General features: G+C 41.1%; 2 protein-coding genes across 2 annotated transcripts; one reads left to right on the forward strand and one right to left on the reverse strand.

Annotated features, from left to right (window-relative positions):
* Positions 1-655: 655 nt before the first annotated feature.
* gpa33a (glycoprotein A33 (transmembrane), paralog a) lies at positions 656-7115 on the reverse strand. Its single transcript, XM_053865883.1, has 7 exons — positions 6970-7115; positions 5401-5567; positions 5098-5320; positions 3897-4070; positions 3656-3772; positions 3429-3558; positions 656-1983 (listed from the first exon to the last, which is right to left on the reverse strand). Exons 1-7 carry the CDS (start codon positions 7007-7009, stop codon positions 1452-1454), a joined length of 1383 nt encoding a protein of 460 aa, XP_053721858.1. The 5' UTR covers positions 7010-7115; the 3' UTR covers positions 656-1451.
* Positions 7116-9834: 2719 nt separating this feature from the next.
* Positions 9835-17420, forward strand: grpr (gastrin-releasing peptide receptor). The gene is made up of 4 exons (XM_053866140.1): positions 9835-10142; positions 15131-15482; positions 15716-15829; positions 17139-17420. Exons 1-4 carry the CDS (start codon positions 9835-9837, stop codon positions 17418-17420), a joined length of 1056 nt encoding a protein of 351 aa, XP_053722115.1.
* Positions 17421-19586: the final 2166 nt, after the last annotated feature.

The raw sequence follows: 19586 nt of genomic DNA on the forward strand, positions 1-19586 counted from the left end.
AAAGGCAAGCGTGAATAAAGCCAGACTTTGAAGTGATGATTATGCGTACATCTCTTGTTAACCACCGCTTAGTCCTGTTAAGGCTTGCGGGGAGTGTGGTGCATATCCCAGGGGTCCCGTCTTTAAAATAAGAATCCTCATATTAAATTAAGCAAGAATTCTGATGTCCAAGACAGAATTATTAAAAACCGTTGTAACTCCAAAAAAGTCAGTTAATTAACGTATTGTTTAGCATCTTCGGTGAAACAGCGCGGTATAGAACCTGTTCATTTGCGATGTACTTTTAAAGGCAATAATTCTATATCCGGTATATGTGTTTGGATTTCGCACAGCAGGAGAGGAAGCCGAACAATAGATGTTGGCGGCGATGGAAGGAGGCAGTGGAGGGGAGTGGGACATCAAGATCAATATAATAATCATTTATTATTTAAATTATATAATCAGTTTTAATATAATTGTAAAACAAAATTTACAAATGTGATTTACATTGTACCACTTATATATTATGTATAATGTTTTTTATTGAGCTTATTTACTTTTATTGCTCTAACCAGCAAATATTTTATTATTTTTCTACCCGAGAAGTGCCACCAACAGCAGTGGGTTGCATAGAAGACAGAAATTCTGCCATCAACCAAAAGACACTTGAATCGAGAGTGGTCTTTATTAGTCCATTTTTCGAACACAGGACCAATGATAATGTGAACGTGCGTAACAAGGCCCATTGCCTTACATGTGGCAGCGAGAACAGACTGCAATACATAGAGAAATAAAGACAGTCAAACAGTGAATACCCCTGTAAGAGAATTACATGTACCACTTACCAAAGACTTTCCTAGAGATTTGTTTTAATTTTGTACTAGTATACACCAATATATTGCACAACGACTGTAATATGCAAGTACTAAAAAAAGACCAGAATATGTACATTAAAAGCTGAATAACATGTCAAATCACACCATACAGCAAGATTAACACAACCCAAAGAAAATGCCAAATCATCACATCATTCTTGCTTGTTTTACAATTTAAATCAAGCTGATTCGAGTAAGATACAGTGGTTGAAAAGTATGTTACAATGAAATATTTCAACGTGAATACAGAGACTGAAGAAAAATAGAAAAACACCCACACGAATAAAATAAACACCACATAAAATTACGGAGATAACAGCATTGTCTCTTAAGCAGTGAGGCTATTCTCCTTCTTTATAAAGAGGTCCTGAGGTCATAAATTTATGAAAATAGAAAAACCTAATGGTTGTCAAAACCGTCAAGAGGCTCAGTCGTCTCTTAAAATTGCCTCATCTGTTGTTTAAAATCAATGTATAATCTCTGGATCTTTACACAACATGGCCGTTGGCCAGTGACAAAACATGAGTCACACATTTAGCACCCAGTACCATGAGCAAAGCACTAAATCTGTCTGACATTACCTGAGCAAGTTGACTATTATTCTTCATAGTCTCTCCTTCTGGGCTTGTTGGAGGGCACTGGGGGTCTGTCGCGGTCATCATAAGGCTCATCATAGCGACTGTTGGTGCGGCGGTCATCCTCATCATCATAACGCCGCTCATCATCGTAGCGCTCATGACGGTCGGCATAATTATCTCGTCGGTCTGTGTAATCGCTTCTGCGATCGTCGTAGTCGCTACGCTTGTCGTCGTAGTCTCTGCGGCGGTCGTCATAGTCGCTACGGCGGTCGTCGTAGTCTCGGCGGCGGTCGTCGTAGTCGCTACGGCGGTCGTCGTAGTCGCTACGGCGGTCGTCATAGTCCCTCCTGCGATCCTCATAGTCGCTACGGCGGTCGTCGTAGTCCCGCCGGCGGTCGCCATCTTCCTCGCGGTACCCACTCTCACTCCCATCTGCATATCGATCGTGGCCATCAGAAGTCATTCTGACACGGGCTTCCTCATCCTCATCTGCGTGACGTTTGTCACCATTTCGAGCCGCTTCGCTGTGATTACTTTTCTCTTCCCGGACTCTAAAGTACAGAGGAAATACAAGCGAGTTAGTTCAAGTGAATGAATGCCAGTCAAGTGAACATGCCATATGTGCAAACAACAACCAATATATTGTATAATTATATTTCGGTATAATTTATTTCTTAGTTTGCTTAATTAGTTCAGTCAAGCATGCTGCTCTGAATTTTACTTGAAATGGAAATTGAACTGTACTTCAAAAAACTACAGGTATGCGAAAGAAAAGATATCATACAAATTGAAGAATTGTACAGAAAACAGCTTTTTGTAAGTAGGAAGTAACTTGTAACAAAACAGCGGTTTGAAAATAAATAGACAGTGTCTGGTTCTTCATGGACGCCATTTGTTATCCAAGTCAACTTGAATAAATAAATGCCTAACTTAAATGTTCATCGTAACTTGGCTGGGTAAATCTTCCGCTGCCATTTTACATTTGCAGGTGACCTTGATTGCCCTACAAAGGTTTTAATGTTCAAACATTATAAATATCACATCAGTATTTCGGAAGATTGTCAAGCCAGTGGAGTGGAGTGGATGCCAGGCCATAGGTGTTGCATGTGTGTGTGTGTACTTGTACTTCTGTCTTTGTGAGAACCTGTGTGAGTTTTTAATCAACAGAATGAGGACATTTTGGCGGGTCCTCACTTTGTCAAGCCTGAGTTTGAGGGTTAAAACTACAAAATAGCTCGGTATTGTAGTTGGGTTTTAGTTTGGTTAAGAGTGAAGGTTAAGTTTAGCCAATTTTTTTAAATGGTTAGGTTTGGGGGGAGATGCTGGTGATGTGTGTTAGGACTGGGACAGTAAGCTTTTGTAGCGATTCAACTTGCTGTCGCCACAATTTATATTGCGATTCTATGTAGGACAATGTTCAATGTTCTGACTTCAACTCACTCTGCTGGTGAGCGCACACTCACATAGATGTTTAAACATAATGAAATCTACATAGCTTTGACAACCAAGGGCCTTTTCCTCTGTTATAATATAGAAGGTTGAACTGAGTAATGTTAGCTACACACGTTGAATAAAATAAATAAATGACAGCTCCACTGTTGATTCCCCTCATCTGCAAGTCAAATGGAGGTTCACCTTGCCCGCTCCTGGTCGATAAAGAACATACATAAGGCATGTCTAAGTGTATCACAAAACCCCTGGTTGCTATGACAGCAGTGACGGCCCACTTTTGCTTGGGAAAATGTTTAGAGCGATCCATACTTTCACCAGCAAAGGATTTCATCAAAACTTGATGTGGAAATGTTGTTGTGTTTCTCTACAATTATGTGTAGCTGAAATGAATGAATGTGAATACACTTTCACATTTCAGGGTGTATTTTAGAGATGGAGATTTGGGTGAAACCTAAAAATAAAATCCTGAAAATTAGCAGTATCGCTAATGTGAATTCCGATGTTTTGCATGATGAAGTAGTCGTAGTAGTAGGAGAAGTCGTACCCCATGGCATAGTCCTCGTGCTTGTCTTTCTTCTTCCGGCAACAGCAGCAGTAGATGACAATGACGAGGATGAGCAGAAAGATTACGACTCCAGCAATAATTCCAGCAGTAGAGCCTACGTTCATGGATGCTGCGTTGAGAGAGAGAGAGAGAGATGTTGGCATTTATGCATGCGTCAGAAACATGTGATCAAGTGCTGTTGTGCTCTCAGTTTGAACAAGACTCACGCGGCATCACCGACAGTGTGATGTTGCACTTGGCTGAGCGGATCTTGTTGGATGAAGTGCAGGTATAATATCCTGAAGTTTCTCTGGTGATGTTGAAGAGTGACAGCACACCGTTACCTGAAGGACGTCACACAACATAACAGATTGGCTTAAGTGTAGACTTTGCAAGACGTGGTTTTCACTAAAATAAAAAACGCTCACACACATCAGAATGTACTGATGAGAGCCTTGTTTCACTTACTCTCCTCTGATCTGGTCACCGGACCGTTCGGGTTCCGGGGAAGGTCACGGACATCACGGCTTTCCCACTTATAAACAGGTGGAGGTGAACCTTCTTCTGAGTGGCAGGTCAGTTTGATGTCCTGCCCATAAACAGCCTTCCCCTCGATCTTACAGATGGGTGTCGACGGCGCAACTTTAAAGAAGAATGAGTTATTCAGCAATACTGTAGAAGATCACATTCAATTCCAGACTCATACCTGAGCTGGTTTGATACAAGATGTCTCACATTAAAAAAAAAAAAAAAAATATGACTGAACAAACAAAAGTTTTTTTTATTTATTTAAATGAGTGAGTAAAAATGTACATCATCTAATAATGGATAAAATGGCAAGAAACTGCAACCAAGTCAGTAGTAAATTTCAGTTCTATCCTTGCATGTCCAGTCTGTGTGACCGAGCAGTCCAACAGAACTGTGACTGAGACCTGTCAATCACTGACCCCCTTTGCTACCGGCATTTCAATGAGTGATGGCACACAGGACATAAATACAAATTCTAGAAGGTTAAACCTATGTGCACTACTCTTGCTAAACATAATGCGCCACAGTCAAGGACGTGAAGTGACAGGCTAAATGCCAGGGAACACAGAGAGTAACATTAGAACTGCATTTGTTCCCAATTCTATTGAGTTGCACTTTGAGATTGCATAACATAACGGCATATTTATTCCATAAGTCCTTCCTAAATCCTAAATTCCTAGGTTGCTTCATTACAATTATCATGTTTCATATCAAAAGTTTTGCAATAGTTCACACATTTTTTGATGTAAGAGTATATATATATATATATATATTTATATATATATATATATATATATATACATATATATATATAAAACACAACACATTTTGAGAACATTTTGGAGAGGACGACTACATTAAATTAGAAAATTAACAAAAACGAAAATTCATTCATATGGAAGTCTGCGCTTTCCATAGCTTCCCTAAAATATTTCCAGGAGAAATTCATGTTTTCCAAACATGCTGACGCATTAAAATGGAAAAATTCAAGGTCCTACCAATGTAGGACTTCCTGATATGATATTTGGACGCCTTTGATGTAAGTTATTAAGGACTATATGAACAGACTGGCATGGGAAGCACCATCTGAGGTATTTGTGTTTTGATCGATTCTTATCAAAAATAAAACAGGAGAAGTTACCTAGCACCACTAAGCGTGAAGTAGCTGCAGGTTTTCCCTCATCATCCCCTGGGATCTGGACACGACACTGAAACACCTTGTTATCATTCAGAGTGATCGAGGAAAGCTTCAGGTCGGCCTTTCCAGATTTCCGGTCAATATCCAGCGACACTCGACCTTCATAAGTTGATTTTTTGTCGAGTTTTACTTTTCCATTGGCATAGTAATAAGTGAGGATCAGTGTCTGCGGCGCAGCAAAGAAAAGAAGCGTTAAAAGATAGAACAGTGTGTTTGGCCAATCGTTGGTGTGAATGGGCAACAGACCTCCTTAGCATTGGCCTGCGTTCCCTCCACTGTCCAAGAGACGATCACTATCTCAGGCGCTGCGATTTTGGACTCAAAGGAGCATGGCAGTGTGATATTGTCTCCTCTTGCGTATTCATAAACATCCTTAGGGATATTCACCTGGAGGCCGGAAACCTCCGACACCACTGCAATGAGAAGAGGAACACACAAGATGAGGTATGTTAAAAACAGAAAATCTGAAGATTTGAGACAAAACAGGTGACAATAAACTGAAGCCTAGAATTACAACGCAATCGTACCCAAACATCACGTCAAATGAAATGACATCATGGGCACGCTGGCCTTGAGTTTGGCTCCTTCATTCATACGACTCATGAACAACCGTGTAATGTAGGACCACGGATTTCAGGGTTTGAACCTTGAACTCGTACGTTACACTTGCTTAAATTACAAAAGAAGCTGTGGTCCCCAAAATGAAATCAAATCAATGGTGAATTGACTGCTGATGAATCATACAAAAATTATTCATGCCCCCGATGTACTCTTTCTGCACAGTGAGTACCAAGATTCATTTTGTACATGCAAGTCTGTCCCAAGCCTGAATAAAGATGTAGTCTCTACGCTCGATCTGCGCAGTGGTGTGCTTCACAGTGAGATCGCGACCTTTACTACTAGTGCCTTAACTGTCTATTTTTGAAGAAGAAAAGCAGTTTCTTTGGTCTTTGATCCACCTGTTGCAGTCATGAGGCACATTTGGTGAGAGTTGAGACATAAGTGGATGAAAAAAAAAAAAAAAAACAAGATGAGCGCTGCATGCTGGCTGAGCTACTTCATTAATGTCACAACACTGCGGAAGGAAATATTCGGCACCACACCCACTGATCTCATTCTGAGATATTCAGTCACTTTAAATTCACATCCTGGATGAAACGTTTGATTTTTACACCAGTTTGTTTTAAAACAAAAACATTCACATATTCACAGCTACACTACATTACATCATCACCGTTTATCACTGCAAGTACACAACAGGGTGGACGACAGTGAGGCTCGGTGGACGTGATATATATATAGACACAAATTTCCTTCATTCATTCATTCATTCATTCATTTCCACTACCATGTCAACATGAATGTGCACACCAATGGAGCAGAGAGGCTGAGATGAGGCCTCTGAAAATGCGGCAGTGAACACTCTCCCATTTTGGATTAGCCTTCAGTTTGCAAGCCTCTAACCACCTGACTGCTCTTCCTCTAGTGACAAGTTACTGCAGCACTTGACTTACTAGTTTAGTACTTTTCAGCAGAGTCAAGTTTTCAGGTTGCAGCCAAATAGCCAGATGCCTACTATCAGTCATTGTAACGTTCTGGGTGACGGAAAATGTATTTAATTATCGTTATTAAAAATAATATTTAAACACAATTCAGTCACTTTATTGCAGAGTGTGAACAAGATTAAGGCCAAGCATTTCTCATTAGTTGGTGCACCGTTTGTTTGAGAGAAGCAGAGACAGTACTACAGTTTTCGAACAACACAAACAGGTGTGGCACCTTTAGGAAGCGTCTTAGGAAACATTCTAGACTCACTCAGACACGCCAGGAACACGACTCGAAGGGCTCCATCCATCGCGTAAAATACGGTCCAGCTGCCTCACCGTCGTAGTCTATTTCTGTTTTGACTGAGTAAAGTGAACCGTAGCTCACCGGTCGGTGTTAGCAACAAAAAAAACGACTCGACACAGATGCGATACCAGGGTGCGCCCGACGCCCCTAGTTATTGACAGCGCTCTCGACCAATCACAGCTGCCTCCGCTTCACAGGTACATATTTTTTAAACCCACCCAGCAGACATGTTCCTGCTCGTCCTCCCCTCCCGGGTGAAGAGCGCGAGCTCATCTGTGCTCTTTCCTGCGTTTGGACTGCAGATGTTTGGGATCCTTCCACAGTGAGACGCGGTTCAAAACGAGTGTCAAATTGATACGCTTATCTCTTCATTTACAGTAGATCTGGCGAACAGAAATAGCAGTCAATTCACTGACAAACACAACGGTTAAGTGGGCGGAAAGCTGGCGAACAAATGTGTGCTGAAACGAGACTGAAGTCTAATCCTGTCGGACTGGTTTGACGAGGAGTAACACACACACACACACACACACACACACACACACACACACACACACACACACACACACACACACACACACACACACACTATAATATCAGTTACTTGTTGCAGGAGTATCATTATTGTTGGTGCATTATACCGACGGACAATTGATCATTATTATTATTATTTTTTATTATTATTTATTATTTCTGTGTAGAGGGGCACCATTTTTAACAACCAAAACAAAAGGTTATTTCTTTGGATTGACAAATCTTTCACGTTCTTCCTCAGAGGACTTTATTACACAGTCAATTAGTAAAAACATACCCGTTGTTGTCTTAATTTAATATACCAGTTTAAAAAAAAAAAAAAAAAGATTAAATGGCAGGCAAGGTTTTAATCGAAAACACCTTCTGTAGTTGAGATCTTCATTTGATGTGGGTCATGTTGCATCACATTTCTGTGTGGGAGTTCATTCCATCCTTTGGGATTTGAGGACCTATTTGTAGGACAATCTCAAATATAAAACACAAGCAAAAGTAAAAAACTATTGAGGTATCAGTGACAGAAAACACTAGAAGTCTGTGATCATCTCATTTGTCTCACTATCATTGAGCTTAAGATTGTTATGGTGAAGCCAGAGCATCAGATCAGCTCCTCAGAGAGAGAAAATTCATTAAGCAGATCTATTCAGACAGGCATAACAGCTGATCTATGATAATGCTGAAATTGATAGGCTGGATCACAGACTTGTTTTTAATGTGTCGTCCATTCCTCAAAGGTTGTGTGAGGTATGTCTAGCAGTGTTGCCTAAAAGAGTCTGCTGGAATGACTCAGATCGAATCAAGTTAAGCCCTCAGACCATTCAAGTGCTTCTTTCTAACCCAGTGTTTACTGTCACCTGTACTTAGACGTTAAACCACTGTTTCAAATGTGGAAGTGTGAATGGCCATTCAGCATGTTGTGAGTCATTCGTTGTGAGATGGCTTTAGGAAGAGCTCTCTGTTTCAATGTATCCTACCTTTTGTTCACTTCATTCGGTGCCACTGATGGACACTCTGCGGGATAAAGGCACTCTGAGAGGAATAATCTATTTCTTCCCTTTCTGCCTACATACATAGGAAGAACACACCACACAGTACAACTCAATTTTCAGTCACCACTTGTAGGTAAATGGAAAGATACCACAATTGCCTTTTCATCTAACCAACCTGTGGTAGGCTAAAAGAGCTTGTTGCAATAGCACCTACAATATACAAATTAGAACACCTTGTATGAAAGAAAATAATCAGGTCAATTCCTGCTGTGTGCTGCGGAAAGACAGAGATGGAAATACGTCGAGGCAGCTGACAAAAAAAACATTCTCTTGCCACCATTTGAACAGATATTAAGAGGATTCATTTGGTTGGGTAAACACTTTTATTAACCGCTGAATTTTGTTCCTATAAAAACTATGAGAGGAAATCAGAGAGAAAAAGGCCATGGTATGGGTCCCATTTTAATTATTGAATGAATGAATAATAATAATAATAATAATAATAGTATGGAGCCACAAAACACAAAAGAGAATACGGACTTCAAAAATTTTTCTTTTAGTTTTTTATTAGTCCTAGTACAGTGGCTGAAAAAGCAGTGCAGTATGTGTACAAGTTAAATGCTGAAGTACACTGGACCAAGGTTATTGTAGTTAACGAAAACTAATGAAAAACTCACATTTTTTATTGTTTATTTTTGCCCCATTTAGCTCCACCCAAGCAGGTCGCACAAGTAGCCCGATTGACAGTGGACAAAAAGTAACTCTCACTACAGAAGGATTCATGAGAAAGGATAACTGTTTATAGAAGTTAAAACTTAGCACTTAAAACACACACTTCTCAAAACAAACTGACGCCCTTGGCCTCAGTATCCTACCAACACCTAGTAAAGAACAGTATTCTAGTTATTGGGGCCTAGATTTTGTTCAGACGTTACCTTTACTTCAACCTCAAGAGGAGACCTCACAGGGGACACGATTTAAATTAGAAATAGCAATAATGTTCCGTTTAGTAATAATGTGTGTTCTTCCGTCTCACCCACATTTGATCGTTGCAATGTAACTTGTGACCACTGGGGGGCAGCCAGACACATGGCGATTGGAAAGTCACGAAAGACCCTGAAAAGTTTGACATATTCAAATTGAGGTTGTCAACTTTCTGTGCGTGCACCAGCTGCATCTGCGATGTTTAGTCCATGTCGACTTCCAGAAACCGGGGCTTAGAGGCTGACGCTCAGAGTGATGGAGAAGTAGCAGTCTGACGCGTCGCGGCGCAGCGTCACTCCACAGCGGTCAGAGCTCGGCACGGACGATGTGGGTCCCCGGGATGGTCATCGCCTCGATCTACGCTTGCATCGCTGTGGTCGGACTCATCGGCAACATCACACTCATCAGAACCTTCTGTTCGGCCAAATCCATCCGCAATGTGCCCAACCTGTTCATGTCGAGTCTGGCTCTCGGAGACGTGCTGCTGCTGCTGACCTGCGCTCCGGTGGACGCCAGCAGGTACCTGTCGGAGGAATGGATGTTCGGCAGAGTGGGCTGCAAAGTCATCCCCTTTATCCAGCTCACCTCAGTCGGGGTGTCCGTTTTCACCCTCACGGCACTTTCTGCAGACAGGTAAGACGCCGTTTTACCCGAAATTAAAAGGATTTGGCCCCAATATAAACAACGTCAACATACATAACAACCCAAATTGAAACTTGTTTACTTCTTAAAGTAAACAAGTTTAACAAGTAAGCCACTTTTGAGGTGTAGAAGTCAAAGCGCGAGTGGTATTCCTTTATTCAGAAAATGAGATATTGTGGCAGGACAAAACGGTCCGGAGTCGCTGGTTGAGAACGTGATGTTTTTTATTGTCTCTCAGACCACAACACTCAAACACGTTTCCCCACATCGGAGCGGGATCCACATCCATGACTCTCGTTCAGCAAGAGGTCTGAGTCAGAAACTTGTCTCGTTCCGTTCCGTTATCCAGTCTCACATTCAGCAAACTTGTTTATGCTATCACTTAAGGAAAAAAAGTATTTATGTAAGCTAATAACTATTCTTACTCCTGGTGTCACAGAAAGCTTGTTCTCCAATTCACTGACCTGATGTCTATTCACTCTCCTCCTCCTCGTCTCCTCCAGGTCCTCATCATCTTTGGCTGCTGGCCTTTAGCTGTCTTTGGTTTCACGCATGTACTTATTATGAGCATGGCAGTGAGAAGGTCTCTGAACAGTTGTAGGTGTCTATTGACAAAGGGTAGCCCTCTCAACCATTTCAGCCAGTTCTCACTAATGGATGCTCTCAGCATTTGATGAGCCCAGACTAGCTGACAAAACAGAATGTTCTTCGAGATATCTCGGTCAGTATCTCATTTAGAGCGCGGTATTAATGTATATAATCAGAAAAAGAAAGTAGTAAATAAATTTTTACTCACGATTTTCAAGTAAAAGAACTTCTGCACTTGTTGGCGTTCCATACCCACCAAACCTGTGAGAGCTCTGGATGGCATGTCAAAAAGTGTGTTGTACATAAGGTTATTACCCATGAAAAGTGATGAGATGATGGACCACAGAAACACTGTACAAAAGAACCCCTGCTTGAAGAAAGCAGGGGTGAGAAACAACCTGTGACAACACCAGCTTGGAGGCTAATGAAGGGCCCATACTAAGACAGACAGCAGCAGCACAATGAACATCATATGACCACAATTGCATCACTGAAACTCCCCCACGATTGTTTTCAACGTTTCACATCATTTGCAAAGAGCAGGTCTCAGGTGAAAGCATAAAGTCATGCATTTTCTACCGATCTGTTGCCTCCTTTCTTCCGTCCGTGTGCGCTGCTCTCATGCACATTTGATATTCCAAGATCAAAGTGCTCTGGGATCGACTGTTTAGAGAGAACTAGTGGTGAAGAGCATCCAATCGAGTCAAATCAAAGCACTGACTCCGTCTCCATTCTGCACCATGAACCATTGTTTTTTGCGGCATAAATATTGGTGTTCATGATTTTCTGCTCCCACCAACGACAGGGTGATGGATGCCAGTGTCTAAAATAAGTTTGTTAAAACTGGGGTCTCCCTTGGTGCTAGAATTGGGAGAACAGTGGCTTGTGCACACTGGAATCAGTGAGAGGAGTTGAAATTCATTGGAAGCAACTGGCTTTGTTTCTTCCCGTCTGACAACCGTCTGGCTCAGGGGTCACCAACCTTTTAGCAACCGCGAGCTACTCCACGGCCACTGTGTGACCAGATGATAAGTGATATTCCTCTCAAATACTTGTCTCATTGCTTTCAAAATAATTACGTATTATTATTAAATAATAATAATAACAATAATGATAATAATAATAATAATAATAACAACAACAATAATAATAATAATAATAATATGGTTATTACATGAAAATTCAATTATTATTATAATTGTTATTTTTTGGGTCTCTGCTGGCTACCTGGTGCCTGTGGGCTCCACGTTGGTGACCCCTGGTCTGGATCACATTCTATACATTCCAGATCTATGATGATGCATCCAACTCCCACTGTGCACTCAACATAAGCCCACATCAAACCTCCCATACACACTCACAGTTGGTGCAGATAATGGGGTCAAAAGCGTGACTTTGAGTTCTTTTCTAACCTAACGCTCGACCGCATAGCGTCATGGCATATTTTCTTATTTATCACAAGTTTTGTCATTATCACTAAATTACAAAAACAATGGCAAAACTGTCTGATTTCTTCACGTTTATGACTGTTTGTCACACAGAAACGGTTTTGTTGCTCTGACAAGGAACTTGCAAATTAGCAAAAGTCATGTACTTTAACAGCATGAAAAAAAACAATTAATTTATAATAATAATAATAAAAATCTGCCTAGCTTACTCAGTACTTTGCACCAACTAAGACATGTTTTTGCACAAGCACACCCATACACAAAAAATGTCAATATTGTCAAGGAGACAAAGCAAGCCTTATGTGCCGTCTTGGTTAGTCCTTGACTGGACGCAGTTTGACTTTTGAAAAGCGGCAAGATTCCATCCATGCATTGCTTTAGGAGCTGTAGAAGTGGATGTGTTTGAGCCGCCTCCCTGAACCCAAACATTTTAATAGACAGCTCTGATTTCATTATGCTGTTTTGTTAATGGTGCTAACAGCGGTGGACAATAGCCAGCGGCGTTGAGAGACAGTCTTCCGTCAAAAAAAGATGCCCTGAACTTTCACATAAATAGTCAGTGGCTGGAATTATCTTGCTGAAGCCTCCGTGTGCCAATTTGCCATGGTGTCATCGTTTATGGGAGCATCGATTTTCTGCTCACAATTTTGGGTTGTATTGAGTATTGAGCCACAGTGATCGTGGACAGAGAATTCTATTCTGAGGCCATGTTGTTGAAGGAGCTGATGGCAATATGACGGAAATAAAATCACAATTGAGAGATAAGGGAGACAGAGATCGCTGATAGAGGACTGGAGGATTATAGCGCGTGGGCCTCATTTGTTGATCGGATAATGAGAACCAAACATCCACTGGAGGCAGGAGGCGGGAATAGTGGATAGAAACAATCAAAGATGTGGCACACAGCTTGTGACAATAATGATGGATTGACTGTTTTTTTAAAGTTGGCTCAGGTAGTGTTGAGCTCTAATGGAGCTGAGATTATGATCAGCAGAGGCGGAGCAGAGAAGGTTCTGCAACCAATGACATTGTCATCCCAAAGATGGGCAGCAGCTGCAATTATTCGATTCATCCCAGCAGAATTTTAAATACCAGAGGTTTTAACTGCACATGAGCCCGTACCTTTGTAGAGAGTTTTGTTGCATGTGTTACGGCACTTCTCATCTGACCTTGTTGCATCTTCAGTCACCCCGCATTCACACACCTTTGTTTATCTTCTGAATGTTGAGCGAACTGATACTCTCTGTGTGGTCGATGCTCAGTGGCAGCTCATGAAAATATCAGTAAATAAAAAAAAATAAAACTCCAGAGGGCTGTGCTAGTTTCTCATTCAAACATCGAATTTAACACCGACAGCACCGCAGCAATGCTCTGTTATCCTGTACTTAGGAACCACAGGGACAAAATAAGGATTAGCAAATAGCAGAAGAGCTCTTACTGAATTTAACAGGAACAGAACTTACTGCAGAAAAGTGTGACAATAATGATTGTCGCCTGACTGTTGTTAAAAAATCATATCAACATACTCATTAACGTAGTATTGTTAACTCTGTCAGGGACGGTCGAGCTTTTAGGTCACTAAGATGGACGTGATACGAGGAGAGAGCAAACAAACACAAGAGTTGAGCTTTAATGGAGCTGAGATGATGATCAGCAGACATAAGTAAAGCATAACATCATGAAGATCTTAGGGATGTCAATCACTTCTCACTTCGTCGTCGGAGGGCACTTCATAGTAGAGCGCATACAGAAAGAACTAAGTGCTCGTGTTAAGGGTGAAAAATGGCCATAATTATGTAAAAATGACAGTGCTTCAACTTTTCTTGTTGACAGGTCAATTTCTAACATGACACTTCAATCAATATACAAGTACCCAAAACCCCCAAATCACACAAACGTCAACAATGTCCCCAAAACACCGCGCAGATCACTTTGAGTATCAAAGATTGCACCCTAACAGAACACCACATATGTTATTTTGAACGTGTGTCTATGTCTATCAACAAAAATGGAGAGCGATATTCATCATCGAGTGTGTTTAAATTCTAAATACAACTGGACTGATTCAAGTAATTTATTCTCCGGAGACTGCATAGTTGCTGAAACCACTTTAGACTGGTGTTTGTACATGGAACTGGCCAAGTTTAATATTTGTCGACTGGTGACTTGCCAGAAATAAGTGAGATAGTGGGAGTGTGATCCTAATGACAGATGACAGATGAGCGGCTCAACAAGTCGATGCACTAATGATTCATTTTTTAATGCATTTTTGTTTTGTTGACAAGGCTCCTAGTTGAACATTTGAACAGATAAGCAGGAAGCAGATTACAGCCACTAAGACTGAAGTGTTCACTGACAGCTTGGTACAGATGGTTGAGCTCATATTCGTTTCCCTTCAGTGTTTTTTCTTGTGTTTTCAGGACATGATAAAGCAAGACGAAAAACAATGAAAGCGTATTTGTTCTCTGCCAAATTTGAAACTGATTCAATTGCTGATTTTTAGCATCCATTTTGCTGATTTGCACCACACTGTACATTTCCCGATGATTTTGTGTGTCTTTCAACCTATGTACTCACACACTATCTTCACACTTGGAAAGGAAGAAGACAGAAATAGCCTCTGAGACATGTGCCCGAGCTTGCAGCGAATAATTGGGCATAACAAGGACAAATTAGCTAAGTTTACATTCGCGAACGCAACATCGGTAGTGACAGTAAGTCATTCATTTTTATTCATCTGCGACTGCATATAGATGTACTTTAGATTGTTGTGGCATAGTTCCATAGAAGCCTGGATGACTGGCAGACATTCAGAAGAAAGATTCATGAAAAAGTATGCATCACATTAAAATGCCCCCCCGAGGTGGATCTGAGTGGCTGTAATCTGCAGTGATCCATGCAAATGTCTGCTCATAATCGTGTGTGTGATCTGTCTTGGTGCAGGTACCGAGCGATCGTGAAACCTCTGGACATCCAGACGTCCAACACCACTGCCGGCATTGTCCTGCGGGCAGCGCTGATCTGGTTCTTCTCCTTGATCCTGGCAATTCCCGAGGCAGTCTTCTCCGATCTTCACACGTTCCACGTGGCTTCCACCAATGACACCTTTGTCACCTGTGCCCCTTACCCACATGCCGGGGATCTCCACCCCAAGATCCACTCCATGGCCTCCTTTCTGATTTTCTACGTCATCCCCCTGCTGGTCATATCAGTGTATTACACCTTTATCGCCTGCAGTTTATTAAAGAGCACATCCAACTTGCCTGTGGAGGGAAATGTACACGCAAGACGGCAGGTGAGATGGAGCGTGATGAGAGAGACTCTCCCCAGAGGGCCTGCGTGGAGTTACTGAGACTCTCAGGGTTGGAGTTCTGGTCGCTCAAGGGAGGATGAGGGCAGAGTCTTCAGTCATGTGGACGGCAGCTGTGCTTATATGAGTTCACAAATAATCTATATGGCAATACCCACTGTTGCACATCATATTCCCTCGTTCGACGAAGTAATGCTTGACTGTTTGTGAATAAACAGGTGGAATCCAGGAAACGAGTGGCCAAGACTGTGTTGGTGTTCGTTGGCCTCTTCGCCATCTGCTGGCTCCCCAGTCATGTGATCTACCTGTACCGCTCCTACCACTACTCCCAGGTCAGCACGCTGCAACACCGCACACCAATAAAAAACAATATTTACCGTCATAATGATGCCAACTCAGAACACTTTTCATGTGTAATATAAAAGGTGCCAGTGAGGAACTAGAGCAGGGTTAGTCAAAATGCGGCCCGTGGGCCACATGCAGCCCTTTGTCTGTATTTAAGCGACCCTCGTGGGGTCAGGGCAACAGTGTGAACTGAATCATTCTTTACTACATCATTATCACAATGTTGAATTTTAAATACAAATTATTCATTTTTTTCTTTTTTCTGTTTTTTACAATCCATTCTTGTCATGAGAAACATTTTCATTTGAACATGTATTAACAAATGAAAAAACATTTTCCAATAAAGTGCCTTAAAATTGCATTTAGATCCCCAGTCATTTTTTTGTAGTGTCAATCTCTTAAATATTTATCAAATGAAACGATCAAATAACATGACTTAGGTCTATAACATCATGGTGTTATTATTTCAAAATATTTAAGTCACAAAATTCAAGTTACATGAAAGAGTTTTTTTTTTCCCCTCATATAAGTCAAAGTACACCGGCCGCACCCTTGAACTAGAGGGCAGAGTTTTGTGTAGCTCTCGTCATGTGGGAAGGAAATCCAGTATAATAGGGATGTTCTTTTTCTATTTGCATCCTCTAGCAACCACCCATGACCACTAAGAAATGATGTGACAAGTCCACTGTAGTTGTCATTACACCGGTGTCTTCATAAGCTCTAAGTGAATAGTATTTGAACTGGAGTGCTTCTTCCATCGAGGTACTCCAGAACGTGTGGTTAACTAGCTTTTTCCGCCATGACGGGCTGTGCTCACAGAGGCGCTTGTGATTTTGTTTTTATCCTTGGATGCATGACCTACCAGTATCAACGCTGAGCCGGGTCGAACGTGATTTATGCTGCTAACTGTGAGAAATGTTTTTCATTTGAGTTGTATTCTAACAAAAGAAAATATTTAACATTATCACAAAATAGATTAAAGAGGCATGAAAAAAATCATTCAAATATGATTCCAAACTTGATGTCAGACAGAGATCAAAACTTGCCTGTGTCAAAAGACCACGCATACATAAAGGATGATTGATATTAGCCTGTATTGAATGTATGTATTTTGGTTTTACATTAGCATTCCAGGGAGAGTTCTTGTTGAGTAAATGCTATTGACGTCGCATGTTATCGCTGAAGGTGTCTATTGATGTTTTACATGCGATGATGTGTACGTAGCACATTACAGCCTTTACAACCCTCACTATCAGTGCCTGTAGTCAAACCTCCTCTTGTCTGCCTCCATGTCAGGTGGACACTTCTCTGGTTCACTTCGTGTGCAGTGTAGTAGCACGAATCCTGGCCTTCACCAACTCCTGCCTCAACCCCTTCGCTCTGTACCTGCTGAGCAAAAGCTTCCAGAAACAGTTCAACCGGCAGCTGTGCTGTTGCTGGCGAGTCATCGGGTGGCGCAGCTCACCGAGCCTCAAACGCGGCAACACGTGCGTGACGTCCGTCCGCAGCACCCATCACTCCATCGCCAGTCTGAGCGTGGTGATCGCACGTCCGCTCAATCAGGAAGACTGCGTCTAGCTAGTCCACCGTCGTACGCCGTCAAACAATTCCGTGGTTTTTGCTCCAATTTTGGGTGTAATAACGTTTGTTTGTTGTGGAACAATTTGAATTGTTGGTGGTGTGTTTCAGAAGAGAAATGTGTTTGAGACACTTTATTAACGTCTCTGCATTTAGGTTTCTTGATATCACCACACTTCCTCACACAACATTTCTGTGTTATCGCTGTCCTTAAGTAGAGTGCACATCATTGAAACCAGATAAAGGTTGTTTTGACCTGCCGGAGGAATGTGGTGACAAAATAACTCTTAAATTACGCTAAAGCTGAGGCAAAAATTTGGTATTCAAGTTCACATGTTATGGTTAGCAAAGTGGCATCGGGGATGTGAATGAAAGGATGGAGACAGTTCTCATAAGACCGTACATGTTTACGACAGGACACACGTCCACGCTCTGACTTTATAAGGTCATTTAAACATTTGACAATTTAGATAATTACTTCTTAAAATCACAAAATCCCTGAAGCTATCAAGCAGGAATAATGACAAGTGGGAGGGATGAAAGCAACAGGGAGTATTTACCCTGTTGACGCAACAAGCATCTACAATTGAGTTTTTCCTACAGAAAAATGTCTCCATCGATAGTGGCATTCATTAAAGGTTGCCATTCTTCCTGATGCAGTCTCCTGGATACACAACAGCCAGTATAGAATTTCACTTTTCAGCTGTCGTGAGGTGGGAATCAAGACCCTGTCTTGTGAAGAGGGAGCGAGAGTGTGCTGTACTCCTCTGATGTAGTTATGTATCTATGTTATGTATGCAGTTCATATTCCTTACTGAAGCCGTTCAAATTCAGATGCTCGGAATTTGGTTTCATAAATTAGGTATGATCAATGAATTATATTCAGTATAAGCATGGAGTGACATCACATTGGTATTTAGCGTGCATCCTGTGATATTTTCCTCAAACACGTTGCTCAAATGATTTTGTTTTTTGTTTTTGTAGATAATATTTTCAAAATTGTTTGCAATCACTTTCAGGAGTGACAACAATCGCTGCTGTGGTCTATTGAATTTTCAGAAAAAATATTTTTCATGTTGTCTTTTGCTGATCATTCTCAATATGAAAATTGTTGTGACGGTTGTTTGATGTGATATTTTTGATCGATGAGTTATTTATATAAAAGTGCACGATGAATATAATGTGAAAAATGAACGTTGAATGTAAACCGATGCTCATGAACTGTTTGGGAATAAACAATATTCAACTTAAAGGGGCCTCAATATGCTTTGCCATTAATGTTACTGTAGCGAATGTCAACTTAGCATGTGGTGAAGTATCAAACAATGATGTTCTTCCATTTCTGACAAATTTTGTCATGAAAATAACAACCATGGATAAAGGATTGAGGAATCGATGGCGCACCACACTGTAGACAGCGCCACTGACAGTCTATGTGAACTATTGTATTGAAAAATGTGTTTTTGACAGCGAGGAGAGGAACATGAATTTGCATATACAAGTCTCTGAAATACAGGATAGGGAGCATTTGAAAAGCCAGAGTGGGTTGTGTCATACAGTTACTGACAAGGTCACTTCTTCATATCAGTATTTGGAGAATCGTGGTGTTGACACAAGCTGGCCAAGTTTTAAAACTCTCTTTTGAATCGCCTCAGTGTTGCTTGAAAAATCCCTTTTTTGGAGTCCAGCAGTCTGGAGTCCAAACAACAGTGTGTCCACTTGCTGTTGGAACACTCTGCGAGTATAGACACGGCTATAAACCAGCTCTGGAGCTGAGAAATGATCACGCATAGATCCATGCTGATCTAAATAATACACTAGAGGACAGACACAATAAAAACATCACAGCCAGAAGGCGCCGTGTTCAAATCCAGCGTGAGGCAAGTGTGAAGGGGGAAAAACCTTCCTTCACTTTAGAGGGCTCTGAACTATGAGAGGGAAACGTGTGAAAACAAAAAGCAAGGAATGAAACGACAATGCCAAAAGCTGATGAAAATATTTATATATTTCTAATTTCTGAACAATAAAATCCAATGTTCTTGTAGACACTAAATTATCAATTAATTAAATTGGAAATAAACAAAAACAATCCAAATTCACACATGATGACAGGTGAACCTTCTTTCCATGTTTTTCCTTTTTTTTAAAAAGAAAATAAAAAAAATC

The sequence above is a fragment of the Synchiropus splendidus genome, chromosome 5, assembly GCF_027744825.2.
Source record: "Synchiropus splendidus isolate RoL2022-P1 chromosome 5, RoL_Sspl_1.0, whole genome shotgun sequence".
Taxonomy (NCBI): Eukaryota; Metazoa; Chordata; class Actinopteri; order Syngnathiformes; family Callionymidae; genus Synchiropus; species Synchiropus splendidus.

Bases quoted from the DNA above. Each gene is read 5' to 3' on its own strand.
- gpa33a (XM_053865883.1), bottom strand. From the start codon at position 7,009: ATGGATGGAGCCCTTCGAGTCGTGTTCCTGGCGTGTCTGA. The intron at 5,568-6,969 runs GTGAGTCTAGAA...TTCTCATTGCAG, and splicing joins CGTGTTCCTGGCGTGTCTGA to TGGTGTCGGAGGTTTCCGGC. The intron at 5,321-5,400 runs GTCTGTTGCCCA...GCTGCGCCGCAG, and splicing joins CGCAGGCCAATGCTAAGGAG to ACACTGATCCTCACTTATTA.
- grpr (XM_053866140.1), top strand. From the start codon at position 9,835: ATGTGGGTCCCCGGGATGGTCATCGCCTCGATCTACGCTTGCATCGCT. The intron at 15,483-15,715 runs GTGAGATGGAGC...GTGAATAAACAG, and splicing joins ATGTACACGCAAGACGGCAG to GTGGAATCCAGGAAACGAGT. The intron at 15,830-17,138 runs GTCAGCACGCTG...CCTCCATGTCAG, and splicing joins GCTCCTACCACTACTCCCAG to GTGGACACTTCTCTGGTTCA.